The sequence below is a fragment of the Choloepus didactylus genome, chromosome X, assembly GCF_015220235.1.
Source record: "Choloepus didactylus isolate mChoDid1 chromosome X, mChoDid1.pri, whole genome shotgun sequence".
Classification (NCBI taxonomy): Eukaryota; Metazoa; Chordata; class Mammalia; order Pilosa; family Megalonychidae; genus Choloepus; species Choloepus didactylus.
In genome coordinates this window covers 187199040-187223107 of record NC_051334.1, presented here as the reverse complement: position 1 = coordinate 187223107, position 24068 = coordinate 187199040, and the positions used below count along the sequence as shown (strand labels likewise).

Genomic DNA, 24068 nt, shown 5'->3' with positions numbered 1-24068 from the left:
CTAAATGGTGTCCGGATGTAAATATCCCTGCTTCTGGTACATGGTAAATTAGAATTGTAAAAAGCACTCAGGTGAAGTATCACTAATAGCAACGTGTAGCTTCTTGTCCCCCTCCCAGGGCCAGGCAGAAAGTCTGCAGGGAGAAACCAGGGCATCACCCCCAATGTTCAGAGGAAGCCCCCTGCTCCTCACTTTACCTCTATTGACTCCAACTGGGCACAGGATGCTTATTAGCGTGGGTATTGGAGTGGTAAAATACTGATGCTAAATAGATTGTGAAAAGTTAAGTATATATTTGGTAATCCTAAAGCAACCAGTAAAAACAGAAGTACTGTACAGAGATATAATCAAAATCACTGTGAGTAAATTATCAGGGAATTCTAAATCTAAATAGTTAAAAAAAAAAAACAAAAAAATTGGTAGATCTAATTCATTAAATGTAAATGGTCTGAACATGCTAATTAAAAGACAGAGATTGTCAGGTTGCCTTAAAAAAATTAAAACTCAAATATATGCTGTCTATAAGAAACTAAACCACTCAAAGATTCTTTAATGGGTGAACAGGCAAATGGTGATACAGTCACACAATGGAATATTACTCATTATAAAAGAATGACCTATTGATACACGCCCAAACTTGAGTGATTCTTAAAGACATTATGCTGAGTGAAAGAAGTCAGTCTCAAAAGGTAACATATTAATTCCTTTTATATGGTAGAATGAAAAGACAAAACTGCAGGATGGAGAACAGATACTTATTTGTCAGAAGTAAGGGGTGAGGAGGAGGATGTGACTCTAAAGGAATAGCACAAAGGAGATTTTTGGAGCAATGGAACTGTACTATATCCTGATTATGGTGGTGATCACACAAATCTATATATGTTTTAAAATCCATTAAATTTTACACCAAAAGGAAAAAAAGATCAATTTTAGCTTATGACCATTTAAAGGATAAATTTTTAAAGGACTACCCATTGTGATATGTGGATCTTGTTTGGATCATGATAAAAAGCTATATCAACTATTTTTGACATTTGTGAAACAATTGGAAATTTGAACACTCTGTACATTTAATATTAAGGAATTACTCATTTTAGGCATGGTTATGTTTTCAAAATCCTTATCTTTTATAAAAACATACATAATATTTTATAAATACATATAAATAGAATTTTTTTTCATTGATAAAATTGAAGGGAAAAAAAAAGCAGTATGTAGAGTCCCCTCTCCATCTCTGAGCCTGGTGGAAAGCTTGTAGGGAACAATGGAATGTCATCCCCTGTGCCAGTTTGGATATATTATGTCCCCCAGAAAAAGCTACGTTCTTTAATACAATCTTTGTGGGGGCCAATGTAATAGTGTTGATTAAGTTGGAGTCTTTGGATTAGGCTGTTTCCATGGAGATGTGACACACTCAACAGTCAGTGATAAGTTTGAGTAGATTATTTCCATAGAGGTGTGGCCCTGTGCATTCAGCATAGGTCTTAATTAAATCACTGGAGCCCTATAAAAGCTGAGACAGAAGGAGCTCGGTGCTGCAGCTTAGAGAGACATTTTGAAGACGGCCATTGAAAGGTAACACTGACATTTTGGAGGATGCCATTTTGAAACACAACCTGGGAGCAAGTAGATGCCAGCCATGTGCTTTCCCAGCTAACAGGTTTTCTGGACACCAATGGCCTTTCTCCAGTGAAGGTACCCTATTGCTGATGCCTTACCTTGGACATTTTATGGCCTTAAGACTGTAACTTTGTAACCAAATAACCCCCCTATATAAAAGCCAATCCATTTCTGGTGTTTTGCATAATGGCAGCATTAGCAAACTGGAACATCCCCTCTCCCCTTGGCTCTGATCCTACTGACTCCAGCTGGGCACAGGGTTCTCCTTAGCATGGGATTGGCTTTCCCAGCTGAGGTAACTGGGTGGTAGGGGGGAAGGCTGCGACTGAAGCCTGGAGACAGACTGACGGCGGCTAGTGGTGGCCTTGCCAGGGAAGAGAAAGAATCCCCCACCCCCCACCCTGAGCTTCAGCCAAGAGGCTAGTCACCCGCTCTGGTGACGTCGGAAGTGGGGCAAGAGAGAGTGGCACACTCACTGGTGAAGAGTTGCTGGATGCGAGGAAAGCCACTGCCAGGCCCACCCAGGAGGATGCTGACCACGATCCAGGTGAGGCCAGCGGTGACGATGAGGGCCACGATCCGGAGGGGGCCTGGAGGCAGGGCAGACATGGGGCCACCCCATCTCAGATGCCCACAAGCTCCTAAGGGACTCCAAGTCCCCTCCATCATCATCCACCAGGCTTAGTGGGGAGACTCATGCTCCCTGAGTACAAACCCCAAAGGCTGCTCGGCTTGACTCTCTGGCAGGTTTGGAGGGGCCTTCCAGAGCTCACTGCTCAAGAGGGGCTCCAGCTCTCACCTGGGAAGCCCCTCCACCTCCTGCCACTGAGATAACGGATATATTTGTGTCTCCCCTCATCCTACCTTCTTTTCTACTGTTAGGATGGAGGAGGTGCCCCTACACCTTGTAAGATGAGCCCCTTCACTCGCTGTGAGCTGGATCCCATGCTCTCCTCCCTTCTCAGATTTCTCGTTTTAATATTGATCATTCTCTCTCTCTTGCTGTTTTCCCTGCATTTTCAACATCTTCCATCTTAAAAAAGCAAAAAAGAAAAAGCCCTCCTACTAAACCACATCCCCATCTGGCTACTGACCTCTTTCCCCTCCTTTCCCCTGCCCCATCCAACCCCTCAAAAGTCATTTACACTCACTCTTTCCATCATCTCCCCTCCCACTCTCTCCCCAACCTACTCCAGTCTGGCCTTGGCCCCATCGTGCCACCAAAACAGCTTGTGGCCAAGGCCACCTAGGGACATTTGTTGGTCCTCATCTTCTTGGCCTCTCTGGGGCCCATGCCTGCCTGCTGGCTGCCAGGCCACCGCTCTTTCCTAAGCCCACCTCCCTGGTCCCTCCTCATTCTTCTTGGTCACATCGTCCTCTTCTACCCTCCCCTTAAAAAGTTGGACTTCCTCAGGCTTCTGTCCCAAGCTGCCTTCTCCTCCCTACCATTCGCTTTTTTTCTTTATTTTTAAATTTAATTTGCTTGTTCATTCATTTATTCCACACTCTCTTTTGAGGTGATGTCATCCACTCCCAGGTCTTGAATTAACCTCCGGGTAGCAACGACTCCCAATTTGGTAGCTCCAGCCCTGGCCTCTCTTGACCCTGCACCCTTCCGCCCACTCCCTGTTAGCCACCTGCCCTTGGATACACCTGTAGCACTGTAACCTTAGCCGGTTTGAACTTGAATCTTTGAGTTGCACTCTCCACACCCCCTTCCTTCCCCCCAACCTGTTCCTGCCGAGGCATCTTCATCTTAATTGTTACAGCCAAATACAGGGCTGTCATGGGGTGCACATCCAACCCCACAGCGACTTAGGTCAGTGTCACCTCTAAGACCCCTCCTCTCTGCCTCTCCTCCCCCACTCTGCCCCCAGATCCCATCCTTTCCTCAGGTTGCAAACCCCAAACCATCCATCCCCCAGGGCCCCTCCAGACGCAGAGCCACCCGGGGCCTGCCTCCCGGACTGGGGAAGCCACTCACCTGCCAACCTCATGTCCACTTCGCCTGCCGAGTTGGGGCCCCCAGCAGTTGTATGCAGTTTGGGGACCGTGCGCGCTGGGGGGAAGCAAAGCGGAAGGGCAGGTTCGGGTGTGGGCAGGGGCAGGTCCGTGTCCGGCACCTGCTGGGTGAGGGGCGCGCTCGGTGCACCGCTTCGCTCCTTCCTCCCGCACAACCCAAGCCCCGCCGGTGTCCTCGCGGACGCCGGGGAGAAGCCCGGCCTGGCAGGGAGGGGACCCCGGGAACTCGTTGGCCCAGGATCGCGCCCACAGGAGCTGCGCGCGGGCCTGGGACGAGGAAGTGATTGATTCTCCAGGACTTGGGACCCTCCCACGGGAGGCCTAGGGCCGGGGCCCAGGCCGCCCCTTCGGACCTGAGGGCCGCCACGCGGGCCGGGCCCACCGGACGACTTGCCTGGCTGTGGGAAGACGCGGGCTTGGGCCGGGTGAGCCCGGTCTGGCGGGGCCGGCCCGCTCCGCTCCGCCCGGGGAGGCGAGTGGAGATGCTCAGCGCGACCCAGCGCGGCTGTCAATGGCGGCCTGGGGCGGGGCCGTAGCCCCACAGGCGCCGCCTTCCCCGGGTCCCGCGGCGCGTGGCCCGGCCGCCGACGGGGGCGGGGCTAACCGTGGCTCCGCCCCCGCCAGCGACTCGGCCCCGCCCCCCACGAGCGCTCAGGCCGCGCGCCGCTGCGTGGGAGGAGCCCTGGATGGCTCCGCCCCTGGCCCCCGCCCACTCAGTGCATTGGGGGCCCGCCCCGCCCCGGAAGTCTCCCTTACCAGACACCCATCCCCCTTTTTCTTAACCCTTTGAAAGAGAAAGGAGATTTAACTGTGCATTGATACCCAGTGGGATTTGGTAAGGTTTTATGTTTTTAATTTTTTTTTGTTTTTAATTTTTTTTTGCAGTTTTATTGAGATATGTTCACACAGCATACAAACCATCCGAAAGGATACAATCACTGGCTCACAACATCATCACATAGTTGTGCATACATCCCTGTAAGTGGGAGGTCCCTGTTTGCCTAGGCTAGCCCCCTAGGGCCAGATCTCTGAGGCCTGGGAAGAGGTGGGTGGGTCTGGGGACAGAATTAGAAATTGTTCTGGAAATGACGCAGGTGCATGTTAGAAATACAGAGGGTACAGAAGGGCAGCTGGGGATAAACCCAGAAGCCAAGGAGCTGGAGCCAGCCTGGGTTCCCTTTCGATGCCCGTCCTTCCTACAGATCAGCGCTCCACACCCCTTCGTGTCCTACTCTCAAAATGGGGAGGGGGCCGGCCAACACCTTCTTTAGACACATTTGAAAGCCCTTGCCTGTTAGGTTCGGAGCTGTTCAAGAATTCATACAATGCAGCGAGTCAAAGTTTAAGTATAAAGTTTAAGATTTATTAGAGGAAGAAAGCAGGTGGGAGCCAGCAGAAAAGAAGAAAAAGATAATGGCTCCCGCTCTCTATCTGAGAGCAGCATTCCTTAAGGGAAAAAAGGAACCCACGTTGGGTAGGGTGTCTGCTGTGATGTTCTGTGCCTCGATTGGGTGAGCGCTTATCTAGTTTTGGGCTGATTGGTTGGTAGAGTTCTGAGACAATATTCTTTTTAGGAAAGCAGCTGCGTTATCTAACTAGGGAGAGCAGGCCTTCTTGGTTGTTTATTTTATGGGCATCTCTGACCTTGCCTTACCCGCCTTTGAGGGGCCACTGGGACAGCCTTGAACAGCTTTAAACAGCCTTCATTTTTTAGTCTATGGGGCACCTGTTTTCTGTGAGATAAGCTGTGGGGCCCCTGAGTTAGAAACTCCTTTTACATATTAGTTTCTTCTTCTGGGATCTAACATTGCCCAAGTCTCTAGTCTGATCCCTTGATGTCCCCCACAGATGGACGTGACAGGGCTGGGTTTTCCTCCTCGGGGCCCCACCCTTTGGGACAGAGGAGAACGGATGCTTTTGGGTGGGAACCATGGGGAGGGTCTGGGGCTGTAGCCTGAGGCACCCACAGCCAACACCACTTGGCATTGAGGTCTCCCAGGTTCACCTTTAGAAGTCATGTAACACGTGTGTTCTGCACAACTTATTTTCACCGAAAACAGATCTGCTGCTCTGAATTCCTTAACACGGAGAGAAATGGAGGCTCTAGAGAGAGGTGTGCCTGGCCTCCCCCGTGGCTCGGGGTGTGTGCCTGGGTGCCCCCTGCTCGACACTGTCACCCCAACTCTGCCCTTACAGGTCTGGGGTCGTTTGGCTCTCCCACCTCCAGCCCTCAGAAGGGACCCCCTCTCCCCGGTTACCTGCCATCAAAGCCCCAGTCAGGCTCCCTCCTTTCAGGAAGGCGCCCCTGACCACTGTTCCCAAGAACCGGGGTTCTGATCCCTACTGCACCTGCAGAGCCTGCATGCCAGCTGGAGCGTCTTTCTGGAGGGCAGCCAGGTTGAGCACATCCAGAGCCACAGAAAAGTCTATGCCCTTTGACCCCATGATTCCACTCTTGGAATCCCCCCTTAGGAACTAATCCAAAATACAGAAAAGAGTCAGAGAGCCAGGAAGTGATGGCGTGCCCATTAGAATCCACTGACTTCCATACTGGCATACATAACACTCCCTTATTCTCCGCGGCAGGTTCAAGGGAGTCGGTTCCAGCAACCTGCTGGGTGTAGTCAGGGCTTAGGATTTGGGTTTGGCCACAGACTTGTGGACGGGAGATAATGCTGACCATTTACCAAACTCACTCATGTTCAGGGTCTTTCCTCCCAAAGTTTACACTCGTGGTGCCCGGCAGAGGCAGGGGCAGCTGCCAGACTGGTAATTCTTAGAGGACAGTGTTTACCACGGACTCAGAGCCTGCGGCGTTTAGGAAAGTTTGTTTAATGAGTCCCCTGAGGACCCACAGGCAAACCCACCTTCCCCTGGGGACACTACAAGTTGATCGCCCAGTGGCCTGGGATCCGGTTCCAGGTCTTCTGTGACTTGCGGGACAGCCTTTCGCAAGTCCCTTATCCTCTCTGGGGCTGTTTTTCGATGCAAACACAGAGAGGATTAGACTCGAACCCCACAGCTCTTGACCCTCTCTACCTTGCTGGGGGCCTGGCCAGAGTGGTCAGTAGAATACACACATGTCCCCCTGACTCAGCCCCAGCTTTTCCTGTTTGGGGGTCTCCTTTCTCCACCACTGGGGGATCAGCATTCTGGACGATGACACTCTCGGCCATCCCAGGTGTTCTAGTTTGCTAATGCTGCCATAATGCAAAACACCAGATATGGATTGGCTTCTATAAAACGGGTTTATTTAGTTACACAGTTACAGTCTTAAGGCCATAAAGTGTCCAAGGTAACACATCAGTAATCGGGTACCTTCACTGGAGGATGGCCAGTGGCATCCGGAAAACCTCTGTTAGCTGGGAAGGCACGTGGCTGGCATCTGCTCCAAAGTTCTGGTTTCAAAATGGTTTTCTCCCAGAATGTTCCTCTCTAGGCTTCAGCTCCTCAGAAATGTCACTCTTAGTTGCTCTTGGGGTGTTTGTCCTCTCTTAGCTTCTCTGGAGCAAATGTCTGCTTTCAAAGGCCATCTCCAAAATGTCTCTGTAAGCTGCAGCTCCTCTCTCAGCTCCTGTTCCTTCTTCAAAGCGTCCCTCTTGGCTGTCGCAAGCTCGCTCCTTCTGTCTGAGCTTATAATGCTCCAGTAATCAAGGCCCATGCTGAGTAGGTGGGGCCACGGCTCCATGGAAATTATCCAGAGTCATCACCCACAATTGGGTGGGGCGCATCTCCACGGAAACACTCAAAGAATTACAATCTAATCAACAACATACGTCTGCCCACACAAGATTACATCAAAGAAAATGGTGTTTGGGGGGACATAATACATCCAAACCAACCCACCAGGTCACTCATAGCTCAGACCAGCTTCAGCAGTTCTTGAAAAGGAGACATCACAGGAAATGGGAGGGGGCCTAGCCTAGGTGTCCCTGGCCCTACTATTAGGATAGCCCAGGGGTTACTCTGGAAGGAAAAATCCAGAATCCACGCACACTTCAGTAAAACTAGAAGGGGCCCCTGACTAAGTGGTATGAACTCAGAGAGAGGGCTGAAGGCCTCAACCAAAGAGAGAATTCTGCAAAGACAGCACCTTTCAGTGCCAGGGTCAGGCTTGTTCCTGGAATTCATGCCCCATGAATTTTTTATTATGTCATTTCTTTTATGATATATTTTTGAGTGATTTTCTTAGCGGTTGCCATGGGGATTGCCATTAACATTTTAAGTTATAAAATTATAGTACCAAATTATAGCATCTTAAATTCAATAGTGTATATAATCTTTGCTCATATATAGTTCTGTGTCCCCTCTTAAACTGTTGTAGGCGTAAATCGTATCTTTATATGTTGCATACCTATCAACTTAGTTTTGTCATTATGGCATTCATTATATAGTTGTGTTTTAAATCAAATAGGAGAAAACAGGAGTTTCAAGGAAAAAATAAACCTATACTGCCTTTTATATTTCCCATGGAGCTACCTTTACCAGTATTCTTTTTTTTTTATTTAAAAGAGATTCAGTATTCACAATCCTTTGTTAAATTCTGTCTCGTCTGATGCTGCCCCTTCCTCTAGTTTAATCACTTTCCTGATCTTTAGGGATGTCTAGGCAGGGAACACCCTAACCTGTTCATGTTGAAAAGGGGTGTCAAATTTATGAGCAAAGGGGACACATCTGGTTGATGTTCTTGAAGAGGCTATTGCCTCTGGATTTTGGGACTAAGCTGGCATAGGAGCACTCTCAAGGATTTAAGTCTCTGAAGAATAAACTTAGTGAGTGAAACTTTTATAGAGTCCCAGATAGGGATCCAGGTATTCTTGAAGGTTTTCAGGACTGCTGTTGACTTGTGCTTGTCATATTGTGGTCATTTGGCTTATTTAGGTGGAGCTTGCATGGGAGTAACCTCCAGGACAGCCTCTTGACTCTATTTGAACTCTCTTAGCCACTAAAACCTAAAACCTTATTTTGTTGCCTTTCCTTTTCCCTTTTTGGTCAAAAAGGCACTCTCAATCTCTCGATGCCAGGGTCAGGCTTGTTCCTGGAATTCATGTCCCACGTCTCCAGGAAGGCTCATTCATCTTGGGGGTCCTGTCCCATGTCAGGGGGAGGGTGATGAATTTATTTGCAGAGTTGGGCCTGGAGAGAGAAAGTCCACATTTGAGCAACAAAAGAGGTTCTCTGGAGGGGACTCCTAGGCGTAATTATACAGGGGCTGAGCCTCCCCTTTACAACCATAAGTTTCACCTGAGCAAGCCTCAAGATCGAGGGCTTGACTTATAAAGCAGGGGATGCCTAAGTTCACATAGCATATGTTATGTCCACAATTATCCATCCATATCTCACATTATCGTCACTTAGCTGTACAATCCTCATCACTCTCCAACTTAAGCAATTGTCATGACCCAAAACACCTCGTAGCACTTTTCAGTTCTTAATTATTGTGCCTAGTATTTGTGTGGTACTAGTAAGGTATTCCTGTTAATTATAGTTCCTAGTATACAATAGGCAGATTTTTCCCATTTACCATTCTGTTGTCAACTCTCTGTGCTAGTGTCACCCCTTAGAAGTATATCATGCAAGCCCCTATCTATATTTGTGGTGCTGATCTGTGGGAAACATGCCTTTAAACACCCCCTTTCAATCCTATTCACCTTCAGTACAGCTCTGATACTTATAATCCCATCAACAAACAATCATCACCCCCGCCCATTCCCATACCTTTGAATTCACCATCATTAACATGTCTGAACATATTAGATTATCATTCCCCCTCCACCAGCTTCTGTCTATCACTAGGTCCCCAATATTCTACATCATGAGACATTGATTTTACATTGTTCAGAGAGTTCATAGGAGTGGTAACATACAATATCTCTCCTTTTGTTCTGACTTATTTCACTCAGAATTATATCTTCAAGATTCATCCATGTTGCCACATGTTTCAGGACCTTGTTCCTTGGTACTGCTGCATAGTATTCCATTGTATGTGTGTACCACATTTTGTTTATCGACTCGTCTGTTGAAGGACACTTGGATTGTTTCCACCTCATGGCAATTGTGAACAATGCTGCTGTGAACATCTGTGTACAAATATCTGTTCATGTCACTGCTTTCAGATCTTCTGGGTGTATACTGAGAAGTGAAATTGCTGGATCTTAAGGTGACTCAATATCTAGTTTTCTGAAGAACTGCCAGACCGTCTTCCAGAGTGTCTGTACCATTATACAGTCCCTCCAGCAATGAGTAAGAGTTCCAATTTCTCCACATCCTCTCCAGCATTTGTAGTTTCTTGTTTGTTGGATGGCAGCCATTCTTATTGGTGTGAGATGATATCTCATTGTGGTCTTGAGTTGCATCTCCCTAATAGCTAGTGAAGATGAACATTTTTTCATGGCTTTTTTTTTTAGCCATTTGTATTTCCTCCTTGGAGAAATGTCTTTTCATATCTTTTTGCCCATTTTGTAATTAGGCTGTTTGTACTATTGCCATTGAGTTATAGGATTTATTTATATATGCAAGATATCAGTCTCTTACCAGATACATGGTTTCCAAATATTTTCTCCCATTGCATTGGCTGCCTCTTCACTTTTTTGACAAAGTTTTTTGAGGTGCCGAAGCTTTTGATTTTGAGGAGTTCCCATTTGTCTATTTTATTCTTTTGTTGCTTGTGCTTTGGGTGTAAGGTCTAAGAAGCTACCTCCTATTACCAGGTCTTGAATATGTTTCCCTATATTATCTTCTAAGAGTTTTATTGTGCTGTCTCTTATATTGAGGTCTTTGATCCACTTGGAGTTAATTTTTGTATAGGGGGTGAGGTAGGGTTCCTCTTTCATTCTTTCGGTTATGGATATCCAATTCTCCCAGCGCCATTTGTTGAAGAGACTTTTCTGTCCCAGTTCAGTGAATTTGGGGAACTTATAAAAAATCAGTCGACCATAAATCTGGGGGTCTATTTCCAAACTCTTAATTCGATTCCATTGATCAATATGTCTATCTTTGTGCCAATATCATGATGTTTTGACCACTGTGGCTTTATTGTATGCTTCAAAGTATGGAAGTGTAAGTCCTCACACTTCATTCTTCCTTTTTAGGATTTTTTTTTTTTTTTTTTTTTGGCAATTCAAGGCCCCTTTCCCTTCCAAATAAATTTGATAACTAGCGTTTCCAAGTCTGCAGAGTAGGTTGTTGAAATTTTGATTGGAATTGCGTTGAATCTGTAGACCAGTTTGGGTAGAATTGACATCTTAATGACACTCAGTCTTCCTATCCATGAGCATGGAATATTTTCCCACCTATTTAGGTCCTTTTAAAATTTCTTTGAGTGAAGTCTTTTAATTTTCCATGTATAGGTCTTTTTTATGTCCTCGGTTAAGTTTATTCCTAGGTACTTGATTTTTTTAACTGCTATTGTGAATGGAATTTTTTTTGATTGTCTCTTCGGTTAGGTCTTTAGTAGTGTATAGGAACATTACTGACTTATGTGCATTAATCTTATATCCTGCCACTCTGCTGAACTTATTTATTAGCTCAAGTAGCTTTGTGATCGAATTCTCCATATTTTCCATATGTAAGATCATATCATTGGCAAATAATGACAGTTTTACTTGTTTTCCAATTGGGATACCTTTTATTTCTTTGTCTTGGCAAATTGCCCTGGCTAGAACTTCCAGCACAAGGTTGAATAACAGTGGTGACAGTGGACATCCTTGTCTCATTCCTGATCTTAGAGAGAAGGCTTTCAGTCTCACCATTGAGTACTATGCTGGCTGTGGGTTGTTCATATATGCTCTTTATCTTATTGAGGACGTTTCCTTCAATTCCTACCTTTTAAAGTGTTTTTATGAAAAAGCGATGTTGGATTTTGTCGAATGCATTTTCAGCACCTATCAAGATGATCATTTGATTTTTCCCTTTTGGTTTGTTAATGTGTTGTATCACATTAATTGATTTTCTTCTGTTGAACCACCCTTGCATGCCTGGAATGAACTCCACTTGGCCATGGTGTATAATTCTTTTAATATGCCTTTGGATTCAATTTGCAAGTATTTTGTGTAGGATTTTTGCATCTATATTCATTAGGGAGATGGGCCTATAGTTTTCCTTTTGTAGTATCTTCATCTGGTTTTGGTATCAGAATGATATTAGCTTCATAAAATGAGTTAGGTAGTGTATTAGTTAGGGTTCTGTAGGGAAACAGGATCAACAAGAGATATCTAAATAAAAGATTTTATAAAAGTGTCTCATGCAACTGTGGGGCTGCACAAGTCCAAATTCTATAGGGCAGGCAGCAAACTGACAACTCCATTGAAGGTGTTCGATGAACTCCTCAGGAAACGAACTGGCAACTCTGATGAACTCCTCAGGAAATGCTTCGTTGGCTAGCCAAAGAAGAAGTGAAGATCTTCTATCTGTCTTGCTTAAAAGTCTTCAACTGATTGGATTAAATCCAGCTGATTGCATTCTCTCATGGTGGAAGACACGCCCTTCATTGATGTAATCAGTCAGCTGCAGCCAATTGACTGATGATTTAATAAACCAGCCTTCTGGCTTATTAATCAGCCACAAGTGTCCTTGCAGTAATGGTTAGGCCAGTGCTTGCTTGACCAGACACCTGGGCACCATCACCTGGCCAAGTCGACACATGAACCTAACCATCAAAGGTAGTATTCCTTTTTCTTCAATTTTTTAAAAGAGTTTGAACAGGATTGGTGTCATTTCTTTTTGGAAAGTTTGGTAAAATTCCCCTGTGAAGCCATCTGGCCTTGGGCTTTTATTTGTAGGTAGATTGTTGATGACTAATTGGATCTCTTTGCTTGTGATTGGTTTGTTGAGGTCTTCTATTTCTTCTTCGGTCAGTCTAGGTTGTTCATGTGTTTCCAGAAAATTGTCCATTTCCTCTGAATTGTCTAGCTTGTTGGCATACAGTTGTTCGTAGACTCCTCTTAAGATTTTTTTTTTTTAATTTCTTGGGGCTCTGCAGTAATTATCCCCTTCTCATTTCTGATTCTGTTTATTTGGGTCTTCTCTCTTATTACTTTGTCAGGCTAGCTAAGGGTCTGTCAATCTTGTTTATCTTCTCAAAGAACCAACTTTTGGTTTTATTTATTCTATTTTTATTTTTTTGTTCTCCAGCTCATTTATTTCTGCTTTAATCTTTGTTATTTCTTTTCTTCTATTTTCTTTAGGGTTAGTTTGCTGATCATTCTGTAGCCTCTTTGGTTGTTCAGTTAGGTCTTTGGTTTCAGCTCTTTTTTGCTTTTTGATATATTCATTTAGAGCTATAAATTTCCCTCTCACCACTGCTTTTGCTTCATCCCATAGGTTTTGATATGTTGTGTTCTCATTTTCATTCATCTCTAGATATTTACCTATTTCTCTTGCAATTTCTTCTTTGACCCACTGGTTGTTTAGGATTGTGTTGCTAAACCTCCATATATTTGTGAAAATCTGGTTCTTCCATGGTTATTGATTTCTAGTTGCATTCCATTATGGTCGGAGAATGTGTTTTGAATAATTTCAATCTCTCTAAATTTATTAAGACTTGTTTTGTGCCTCAGCCTATGATCTGGAGAACATTCCATGGGCACTAAAGAAGAATGTATATCCTTGTACTTTGGGATGTAACAGTGTATATATGTCTGTTAAGTCTTAATTCATTTATCATATTGTTCAGGTTCTCAGTTTCCTTGTTGGTCCTCTGTCTAGTTGTTCTATCTATAGAAGAGAGATGTATATTGAAGTCTCCCACTCTTATTGTAGAGGTGTCTATTGCTCCCTTCATTTTAGCCAATGTTTGTCTCATGTATTTTGGAGCTCCTTGACTGGGTGCATAAACATTTTTAAATTCAGTTTTATTGAGATATATTCACATACCATGCAGTCATACAAAGCATACATTCAGTTGTTCACAGTACCATTATATAGTTGTGCATTCATCACCAAAATTAATTTTTGAATACTTTCATTACCACACACACAAAAATAATAATAAAAATTAAAGTGAAAAAGAACAATTAAAGTAAAAAAGAATACTGGGTGCCTTTTTTTTTTTTTGCCTGCATTTTTCTACTCATCCATCCATACACTGGACAAAGGGGAGTGTGGTCCATACGGCTTTCCCAATCACATTGTCACCCCTCATAAGCTGCATTTTTATACAATTGTCTTCAAGATTCAAGGGTTCTGGGTTGTAGTTTGATAGTTGGGTGCATAAACATTTATGATTGTTATTTCTTCTTGGTGAATTGTCCCTTTTATTAATATATAGTGTCCTTCTTTGTCTCTTATGACATCTTTGCATTTAAAGTTTATTTTGTCTGATATTAGGATAGCTACCCCAGCTGTCTTTTGCTTGCAGCTTGGGTAGAATATTTTTGTCCATCCTTTCACTTTCAGTCTCTTTGTGTTGCAGTGTCTAAGATGATTCTCTTGTAAACAGCATATCATTGGATCATACTTTTTAATTCATTCCACCAGTCTGTATCTTTTAATTGGAGAGGTTAATCCATTCACATTTAAAGTTATTATTGTGAAGGGAGTTGTTAAACCAGCCATCTTATCCTTTGGTTTTTAGTTCTCTATTTTTTCCCTCTCTCTCTTTTTTTTCCTTTGAATTACCCTTCCTAATACTCTTCAGTTCTGTGCCCTTCTCCAGGCCTCTCTCTCCTTTCTTTTTTTCTCGGATAGTAGAGCTCCCTTTAGTATTTCTTGCAGGGTAGGTCTCTTGTTAACGAATTCTCTCAGCATTTGTTTGTCTGTGAAAAATTTAAACTCTCCCTCACTTTTGAAGGAGAGCGTTACTGGATAAAGCTGGCATTTTTTCTGTTTCAGAATCTTAAATGTATCATACCAATGCCTTCTTCCCTCTATGGTGCCTGCTGAGTAGTCAGTACTTAGACTTATGTTGTTTCTCTTGTATGTGGTGAGTTGCTTCTCTCTTGCTGCTTTCAGAATGTTCTCCTTCTCTTCAGCATTTGACAATCTAATCAGTATATGTCTCAGAGTGGGTTTAGTTGGATTTATTCTATTTGGAGTTCGTTGGGCATCTTCGATTTGCATATTTATGTCATTTAGATGGGCTGGGAATTTTTCCCTAACTATGTCCTGAAACACTTTTCCCAGCCCTTTACCCTTCTCTTCTCCTTCAGGACACCAGTGATTTTTATATTTGTTTGCTTCATGTTGTCTGTGCCAGTTTGGATGTATTATGTCCTCCAAAATGCCATTATCTTTGATACAATCTTGTGGGGGCAGACATATTCGTGTTGATTAGATTGGAATTCTTTGATTGAGTGTTTCCATGGAGATGTGCCCCACCCAACTGTAGGTGATAACTCTGATTAGATAATTTCCATGGAGATGTTACCCCACCCATTCAGGGTGGGTGTTAATTGGATCACTGGAGTTGTAGAAAGGAGTTCACAGACAAGGACTTCAGAGCAACTGAGAGTGACATTTTGAAGAGCAGCGGCAGCTAAGAGAGGACAAAACACCCCAAGAGCAACATTTTGGAGAACTCCATTTTGAAACACAACCTGGGAGTAAGCAGACGCCAGCCGTGTGCCTTCCCAGCTAACAGAGGTTTTCCGGACACCATTGGCCATCCTCCAGTGAAGGTACCCGATTGCTGATGTGTTACCTTGGACACTCTATGGCCTTAAGACTGTAACTTTGTAACCAAATAAACCCCCTTTATAACGGTCAATCCATTTCTGGTATTTTGCTTAACGGCAGCATTAGCAAACTGGAACATTGTCTATTGTTTCTCTGAGATCCATTTCAAATTTTTTGATTTTTTAACCATTTGTTCTTTTGTGCTTTTGCATTCGATTACTGTGCCAGTTTGAATGTATTGTGTCCCCCAAACGCCATTATCTTTGATGTGGTCTTGTGAGGCAGATGTTTTGGTGCTGATTAGATTTGCTTGGAATGTGCCCCACCCAGCTGTGGGTGATGACTCTGATGAGATATTCCCATGGAGGCGTGGCCCCACCCATTCAGGGTGGGCCTTGATCAGTGGAGCCATATAAATGAGCTGACTCAAAGAGAAGGAACTCAGTGCAGCTGTGAGTGACGTTTTGAAGAGGAGCAAGCTTGCTAGAGAGGAACGTCCTGGGAGAAAGCCATTTTGAAACCAGAACTTTGGAGCAGACACCAGCCATGTGCCTTCCCAGCTAACAGAGGTTTTCCGGATGCCATTGGCCATCCTCCAGTGAAGGTACCCAATTACTGATGTGTTACCTTGGACACTTTATGGCCTTAAGACTGTAACTGTATAGCCAAATAAACCCCCTTTTTATAAAAGCCAATCCATCTCTGGTGTTTTGCATTCTGCAGCATTAGCAAACTAGAACAATTACCCTGTCTCCTAGTTCCCCTATTCTTTCTTCTGCCTCTTCAAATCTGCTGTTGTGTGTCTCTAGTAAATTTTTAATTTGATCCACATTGTTTTTTATTTCTGTAAGATCTGCTGTTTTCTTAATTTATTCTTTCAAATTCTTCTTTACGCTCTTCTAGAGTTTCTTGATTTCCTTTTTGTCTTCAGAAGTCTCATTGAAGTTGTATTGGAGATCTGTTTGTACTCCTTTAATTAGTTGTGCTAAATTTTGTGACTCTTGCGGCTTTTTAATGTGTTTGTTTGGCTTATCCATATCTTCTAGAGTCTTCAAGTGCTTTGTGATTTTCTGTTGGCTTCAGGGCATTTGCTTGTCTTTATAAGGTTATTTTGGGAGATGCAGGATTATTTGAGTATTTGTGTATGATTTGGGAGAGCTACAGCTTGCTGGAGTGCAGTTTCCTTAACCTACCAGCAGGTGGCACTCTTGAGGTATAGCTTGCTGAAGTGCACTTTCCCTAACCTACCAGCAGGTGGCACCCTTGAGCTACAGCTTGTTGGAGTGCAGTTTCCTTAACCTACCAGCAGGTGGCACTCTTAAGGTATAGCTTGCTGAAGTGCACTTTCCTTAACCTACCAGGAGGTGGCATTCTTGAGCTACAGCTTTCTGCAGTGCAGTTTCTCAATCCTACCAGCAGGTGGCGCCCTCAAGTCGGTCTTCCTGAACTTCTGCTAAGCACTGGGCAGAGTGCAATTCAGGTGGGGAACCAATCAGTGCAGACGTTCTCGGTGTGCACTGGGGACTGCCTGTCCTGGGGCTGCAATGTGGGCTCTGTGCAGTTCTCCAGGGAGTCTGCTCAAGGGCGCCCTCCAGATCTAATGTGCCCTGATCTCTGCTTACCATGTGCCCACAAGCCTCTGGGATGTGGGAAGGGCTCCTGATCATCAGTATGGTGCCCTCTCCTACCCCTGTGTCTTGCTGGTGCACCCCTGAACTTCTGTGGGGGGAGAGTCAGTGCTGCCTCCTGGGTTCCCTCACGGGAGCTGCTGGCCGTCTGGCTGTGGAGGATTGTCTCCCCAGCTAACTGCCAAGGTGGGTGCACGGGAGAGGAGAGCCGCTGCTCACCCCCTTGCCCGGAGGTTGTGTTGCTGCTGCTGGCCTGGGAGGCGCACCTAGCCAAACAAACTCACCACATCCCTCGAGGCGCCGTCTCTCCAGCGATTTTGTCCATGTCCCCCTCCATGTACTGTGGGGGACTCTCTATGGCCCGTCACACCCCCAAAACCGCAGTCCCGGGTGTCATCCAACCTCTCTCTAGTTTCTTTCAGGAAGGACAAGTCCGTTCTGCCTCAACTACTCTGCCACCTTCCTCGAAGTCCCAAAAAAGAGAACCAGTATTCTTTATTTGTTCATATGATGATTTTTAATTACATTCTAGAGTCTTTTCATTTCAGTCTGAAGGACTTCCTTTAGCATTCTTGAAGGGAAGGTCTGCTAGTAGCACAGCCTCTCAGTTTTTGTTTATCTGGTCAAGTCTTATTAATTTCTCACTCAGTTTTGCTGGATATAGAATCTTGATTTACATTTTTTCTTTCCTCTCTTTGAATACATCATCCCACTGCCTTCTGGCCTCCATGGTTTTCAGCTGCCTTACATGCTTGTGAGCAATGCCCACCACTTTTCCACCCTGAGTGAGTTCTGATTCAGGGGAATAGACTAGCACCTTGTCCCTCAGGTAGCCCCAGACAGGTTAGAAGGCACAGACACAATACTTTTTGATAAGGTCTGCTCTGCTCCCCCTGGAACTAGGGACCAGGGTCCCACCCTGGAACATGGGCTGCCATCTTCAATTCCTCTGCCGGTTGGGGAAAGGGGTGGGCAAGGGCCAGCACAAACACACTAAGCATTTCTACTCTTTCTCAGTTGCTTTTTTCTTGATTTAGTTTTCACCTGGTTGCTGTGAACCTTTGCCTGTTTTTGAGTGTGCTGGTTTGGAGCTGTTATGTACCCCAGAAGAGACTATGTTCTTTTTAATCCATTCTTATGGGGACAGACTTATTGTGGGTGGGACCTTTTGATTAAGTTGTTTCCATGGAGATGTGACCCAGCCCATTCAGGGTGGGTCTTAATCCCCTTGTTGGAGTCCTCTAGGAGAGGATAAAAGACAGATGAAACTCAGAGAGCTCAGAGAAGCTATGAGATGAAATCCAGAGTTTTCCCCATCTACGGGCATGGTCTGTCCTGGGGCACAATTCCCTCTGCCTGTGGACCTGTGAAACCTACAGAACTAGTTATCTGCTTCCAATATACAATGAGGGACAGGCATAGGTAAACATTTCCATTCCAGAAGGGAGAAATTGGAAGGAAAACAGGTGTCATGGGTCCCAAACAATTCTGAAACCCAGCAGGAAAAGATCCATTAGATTTCACGGTCTGAGGGTCATCTATAGATGGGAGTTTTGTCCTCTGGGCCTGGTGGAGTGGCAGCTACACCCCTATCAAGTGCTTGCGCAGCAGCAGCCGTGCTCTCCCCAAACACTGGGGTAAGGGTTCCACTGGGAGGACAGCCAGGCTCTCCCTGAATGCTGGGGCAGAGGCTCCACCCTCTCCAACATCAGGGTGGCGGTCAAGCTCTCCATGAACACTAGGACACAGGCCCCACCATCTCTGAGCATTGGGGTGGCAGCACTCTTCCTGAACAATGGGGTGGAAAGCCTGCCCCCTCCAAGCTCCAGGGCGCACCCGGCCTTCCCACTCACATGGGTGAGCCTGCTCTCTTGGCCCGAGGAAGTCTCTTTGGTGCAAACCTCGGCTCCCATGGTTCTGCCCTTGAAATCATTCTTCCTTCAGTTTGTCCCTTCTCTGTCCCTTTCATTCCAGGTTGACAGTGGTTCTGTTCATACAAATAATGCAAAAAACTTTTGGTTTTACATGTAGTTCACAGGGGTCCAAACCATCAGACAGTAGGACTTTCCACAGATCCTTCCTGGGTAGCTACACCTCCAATCCTGACTTGCACTGAAATGGCTGACTGGATCTGTGTTCAGTTAAACCCTCATATGGAACACAATTCTCTGAGTGCCTGCTTTCTGGAAGCTCAGAATCTTCTGAACCATCAATTTCTCATTTCTTTGTGCCCAGGAGTTCAGTTGTTAGCTCATCCCTTTCCTCTGTCATTTCCTCTGTCGTTTCACTATAAGCTGCAAGGAGAAACCAGGCCACACTTTCCACGTTTAGTCTGGAAATCTCCTTAGTAAATAACCAAGTTCATCACTTTCAAGTTCTGCCTTCCATCTGACTTCAGAACTCAATTTTGCCAAGTTCTCCGCCACTTCACAACAAGGATCTCCTTTCATCCACTTATGAATAACACATTTTTCATTTTCTTCTAAGGCATCATCGGGAGTACATTTAGCTTCTATATTTCTACCAATAGTCTCTTCAAAGCAATTCAGGCCTCATCCATAAAGCACATCACAGTTCTTCCAGCCTCTATCTAGTACCCAATTCCAAACCCTAGTTTCCACATTTTTTTGGTAATTGCTATAGCAGCACCCACTCTTCCAGTACCCAAATCTTGTTTCCTTTCCTGGGCTGCTCAAGTAAGTACCATGAAATGGGTCGGGTTAAACAATGGGAATTTTTTTGCTCACGGCTCTGAGGTTAGGAAAAAGGTCCAAATTAAGGCATCATCAAGGCAAAGCCTTCTCCTGAAAGACCGTGGCATTCTGGGGCTGGCTGCTGACAAATTCCAGTCCTTGATTTCTCACATGACAAGGCACATGGTGGCATCTCCTGGTCTCTCCCTTCTCATCCTGGTTCCATCGATGTCCAGCTTCTGGCTGCTCTCTCTCTGTCTCTCTGAGTTTCATTCTGATTATGAAGGACTCCAGTAATAGGATAAAGACCCATCCTGACCGAGGTGGGTCACACCCTAACTGAAGCCACCTCACCAATAGGTCCTACCTGCAATGGGTTCACACTCACAGGGAAGGATTAGATTTAAGAATGTGTTTTTCTCAGGCACCTCACCACAATTGTCCTCACCTTGGCCTTTTCCCCCCTGTAGGCACCCACTGCTTTGGTGACAGTTGACAGTCCACATGGGTCCTTGTGCCTCTGCTCCAGTGCAGGCCCTCAGGGCTGAGGTGAGGGTTGACTGCCCTCACACCACTTCCTCAGTGTGGATAACCCGAATTGAGGTGACAGAGTGCCACCCTTCTTGGGCCTCAGCTCTCTGCCCCAGGGTAGGCACCCAGAGCTGAGGTAGGCTGCTTTTCACCTGGAATCTCGTGCCTCTGCATTCGTGACAGCAGACATGAGGTGACAGTTCACTGCCCTCACCAGAGGAGTTATGATTTTGCCCCAGTGTAGAAATTCAGAGTGGAGGTGCAGCAGACCATCCCCACCTGGTTCTTACCAGAGGAGGCAACCAGATGTGAGGTGAAGGTTGATTGCCCTCATCTGTAAACCATGTCCTCTCCCACTGTGGAAGCACCTAGGGTTGGAGTGCCCGTTGACAGTCGTCACCTAGGCCCACATGCCTTGGTCCCCGTATGGAAACCCAAGTTGAAGTGATACAACCGCCCTCACCAGAGGCCAAGTGCTCATGCCCCAAAGCATAAACCCAAAGTTGAGGTGACAGTCCTCACTTGGGCACTCAACCATCTGAACTATCGTAGACATCCAGAGTTGAGGTGACAGCTGACAGCCCTTCCTTGGGCCCTCATGCATCTGTCCCATAAAGAAACCTAGAACTGAGGGAGACAGTTGGAAGACCTCCCCTTAGCCCTCATGCTTCTGCCCCAGTGTAAGCACCCAGACCAGGGTGGGCCCATGACTGCTCCTACCAGAGGGCTCATGCCTGTGCCCCACTGTAGAAACCTAGAGCTGAAGTGACAGTTGACTGCTGTCACCTGGGCGTACTATTTCAGCCCCAGTGTAGACACCAGAGCTGAGGTATGAATTGATTCTCCTCACCTTGGCCTTACACCTCTTCCTCAGTGGAGGCACCCAGAGCTGTGACACTGGACTCTCCTCACCTTGGGCTTTCATGCCTCTGCCCCAGCGTCGAGGACCTGAACTGAGGGGACAGTCAACTGCTCTCAGCCTCTGCCCAGTGTCACTGCCCTGGATCCTCGTGAGATTGAAGAGGGCACTCGCCCCCTCCTCCCCCACCTCAACGCTGTCACACTCAGTGAGATGGCGGCCATGTCTGGAGCTCCAGTCGCCGCTGCTACATGGAAATTTTCCCCACTTTCCAGGAGGCCCACTTTGGTGGCACCCTGCCAGCAGGTTCCCCAGGGTGAGGTGAGCATGGGCGAAGGGAAGATGTGTCTTCAGGGACCTAGTCTCAGGATTGAAGGCCCATTGGGTCATCCCAAGCCTGCAGCAGAGCCCTGTATGCCTGGCCACAGCAGGGACAGTGAACAGAAAGAGCCATCTGTGGACACACCGGAGCATGTGGGTCCGTGCAATCTCAGGGACCCCATGAGTAGACTCTGATGGACACCTGCTCACCCGCTAGGGTTCTGGGAACAGAGGAGGAGGTCGGTGGCCACGCCTTGGGCCATCGTCCCTCCTGGCCCTTCTGCAAGGCCCACTCATTCCACCCTGGAAGGCTGCAGAGGGGGCTGGCCTGGCTCCTCTCTCAGCCCTGAGCTGCTGGGGACAAGGGTGCCTAGGGCTGGGGTCACAGCCTTGTCCTTTGCACAAAAGTTCCTCCTGCTCAGAGAGCCCTGGCACCCTGCAAGTGCCCAGGCCAGCCCTTCCTGGAGGACCCCACCAAGCTCAGGGCCCTAGCTTTTGCTGCTGCCTCTCCTCCTCCAGAGGGGCTGCTGCGGTCCTGGCCTCCAATCCTGCCCCCCGCCCCGGGATCTTTCTTGTCTGCTCTGTGCGGACCCGGGGTAGGAGGGACCCGTGGGTGAGGATTCCAGCTCTTTCCTCAGGGCCTGTGACCTCTTGCCTGGTCAGCCTACTCGCGAGGAACTCCTAGAGCCACCTCCTAATGTGACCCTGAGGTGTGGCCTCAGGGGGGCCACCTCCCTGTGTATAGGAGGAAACGGGCAAGGAGGGGAATGGAGCCCAGGGGTATGGCTGGGCCAGCTGGCCCTAAGGTGGTTTGTTCCCATCCCGTACATCCGGGGCTTTGCCCTGCCAAGCAGCACCTCTGCTTTCCTTGCCCATAACTACCAGCAAGCCCGGAGCGTTGCCATCCCAACCCTGGGGGACTGAGCCGAAGTCCAGACTGGACAGCTCTCATGGGCAGGTGAAGGGGACGCCTGCGTGCTCCCAGCAACAGAGCCCCGGACAACTGCCTCTCCACACGGGCTAGGAACAGAGGGACCACAGGGGCTGAGCCGGGTGTCAGAGTCCTGGTGGCAAGGCCAGTGGGGCTGCACTCTGGCCAAGTCAGCCCGAGGACCTGGCCAAACCCCCCTGCAGAACACCGAGCCCCTGAGGCCACATCCTCCTGGAACACTGAGCCCCTGGGGCCATGTCCTCTTGGAGAACACTGAGCCCCTGGGACTGTGTCCTCCTCCCAGAACACCAAGCTTCTGGGGCCATGTCTTTCTGGAACACAGAGCCCCTGGGGTCGTGTCCTCTGTCAGGAGCCGTGTTTCCCCTGCACCCCCTTAGTGCGAGCTCCTTGCAACCCTTTGGTTCCGGCAGAACAGCCGGTCCCTCCCAGGCCCACCGAGAGCCCTTGGTGAAGGCAGTCACTCCTGCATCCCTTCCAGGCAGCTTGCCGGGCCCCTCCACCCAATGCACTGACCCCTGTGACCACGTCATCCTCTGCTTCTGTTCCTGCTCAGTATCGCAGCTGGAACTCAGGCCCGGGAGGGCAGGCCGGATGCTGCCCTGAGCTACTCTGGGGCTGGGGCCTTCGTTGGGAGCAGCATGCTGGGTTGTACACTGTGCCCCAAAGTCAGACCCATCCAGAACCTCAGAGTGTGAATGTATTTGGAAATAGGGTCTCTATAGGTGGAATTAGCTAAGATGGGGTCACACTGGAGTAGGGCAGGCTGGTGTCCTTATAAGAAGACCGGGGCGGGGCACAGAGGGAAGAAGGCCGTGTAACAATGGGACGCGCAGACTAGAACAATGCGTCCACAAGCCAAGGGATGTTAAGGAATGCCGGTAGCCACTGGAAGCCAGGAGAGAGGCGCGGGACGGATGGTTGCTCAAAGCTTCTGGAAGAACCAATCCTGGTGACACACTGATTCTGGCCTGCTGGTCTCCAGAAGTGGGCGAGGATACATCTCTGCTGACTCGGGTTTGCAGGGCTTTGTTACAGCATCCCCAGGGAGGGGATGTAAACAGATGCCCAGCAGCCTCAGAAGCCTGGCCCCGGTATGAAAACTTGGGCTGAGAGGGCCACAGACATGGTGAGCATTAGGACACAGAAGCTGGACAACCGTGCCTGCAGATCTGATATGTGCATCCCTAAATGTATGTGCAGCCAAAGAGGAGGAACCCCAAAAGCAGCTAGTAAAACCAGAGCAGCTCTCCACGTATACTGCACCCCCTCTCCAGTCTAAATATGTTCATGAACAGCCTGGCCATTTACAAATGAGCTTCACTTCTATCCGCACTACAACTGGGCGTTATATTGACTGGTGCCAGTGTGGTGATGTGTTTGTGAAAAATGAGATAACGGATGCAGTCCAATTTGGAAAAAAGATGCTCATATCTGTTGAAAGGATCCGCCTTAAGATTTTCTTCCAGAAACTGGAGTACAGTTTCAGGATGGACAAGCTTGGCTTCAGTGAGAAAAGGTTCTAGATTTAAGAAAATTGCTTGTCTTCTGGGACTGGCCACTTTAGGAGTGACTGTTTGCTATCCAGTGCAGTCAGTAATCATTGCAAAGGTTGCTGGGAAAAAAAGCCTATACTGCAAGCCAGCAAATTTATGAAGCCATTACATCATTGGGGATGAAAAGCAATAAAAAAAGAATCCCTCCCTGAATCTAAAGAAAAACCTAAGCCGGGGAGCTCTACTGAATTCAAAATACCCATGGTGACAAATCGAGACCCAAAACACTCGGGGCCTCTGCTGACAGACCTCAGCTCTGACAGACAGACCAGGTGA

General features: G+C 47.0%; 1 protein-coding gene and 1 pseudogene across 3 annotated transcripts in view; one reads left to right on the top strand and one right to left on the bottom strand.

Annotated features, from left to right (window-relative positions):
- FAM3A (FAM3 metabolism regulating signaling molecule A) overlaps positions 1-4186 on the bottom strand; it is a 9093-nt gene extending 4907 nt beyond the window's left edge. Inside the window, exons 1-3 of one of the 3 annotated variants that reach the window (XM_037822193.1) lie at positions 4037-4186; positions 3605-3679; positions 2097-2210 (exon numbers count right to left, since the gene is read on the bottom strand). In XM_037822193.1, coding sequence (XP_037678121.1) covers positions 2097-2210; positions 3605-3617 — 127 coding nt within the window. In that variant the 5' untranslated portion in view covers positions 3618-3679; positions 4037-4186. Of the gene's footprint in view, positions 1-2096; positions 2211-2484; positions 2654-3604; positions 3730-4036 lie in introns of those variants that run through there. The other 2 variants (XM_037822195.1, XM_037822194.1) reach the window with 2 other exon arrangements.
- On the top strand, positions 3616-24068 carry LOC119522522 (annotated as a pseudogene).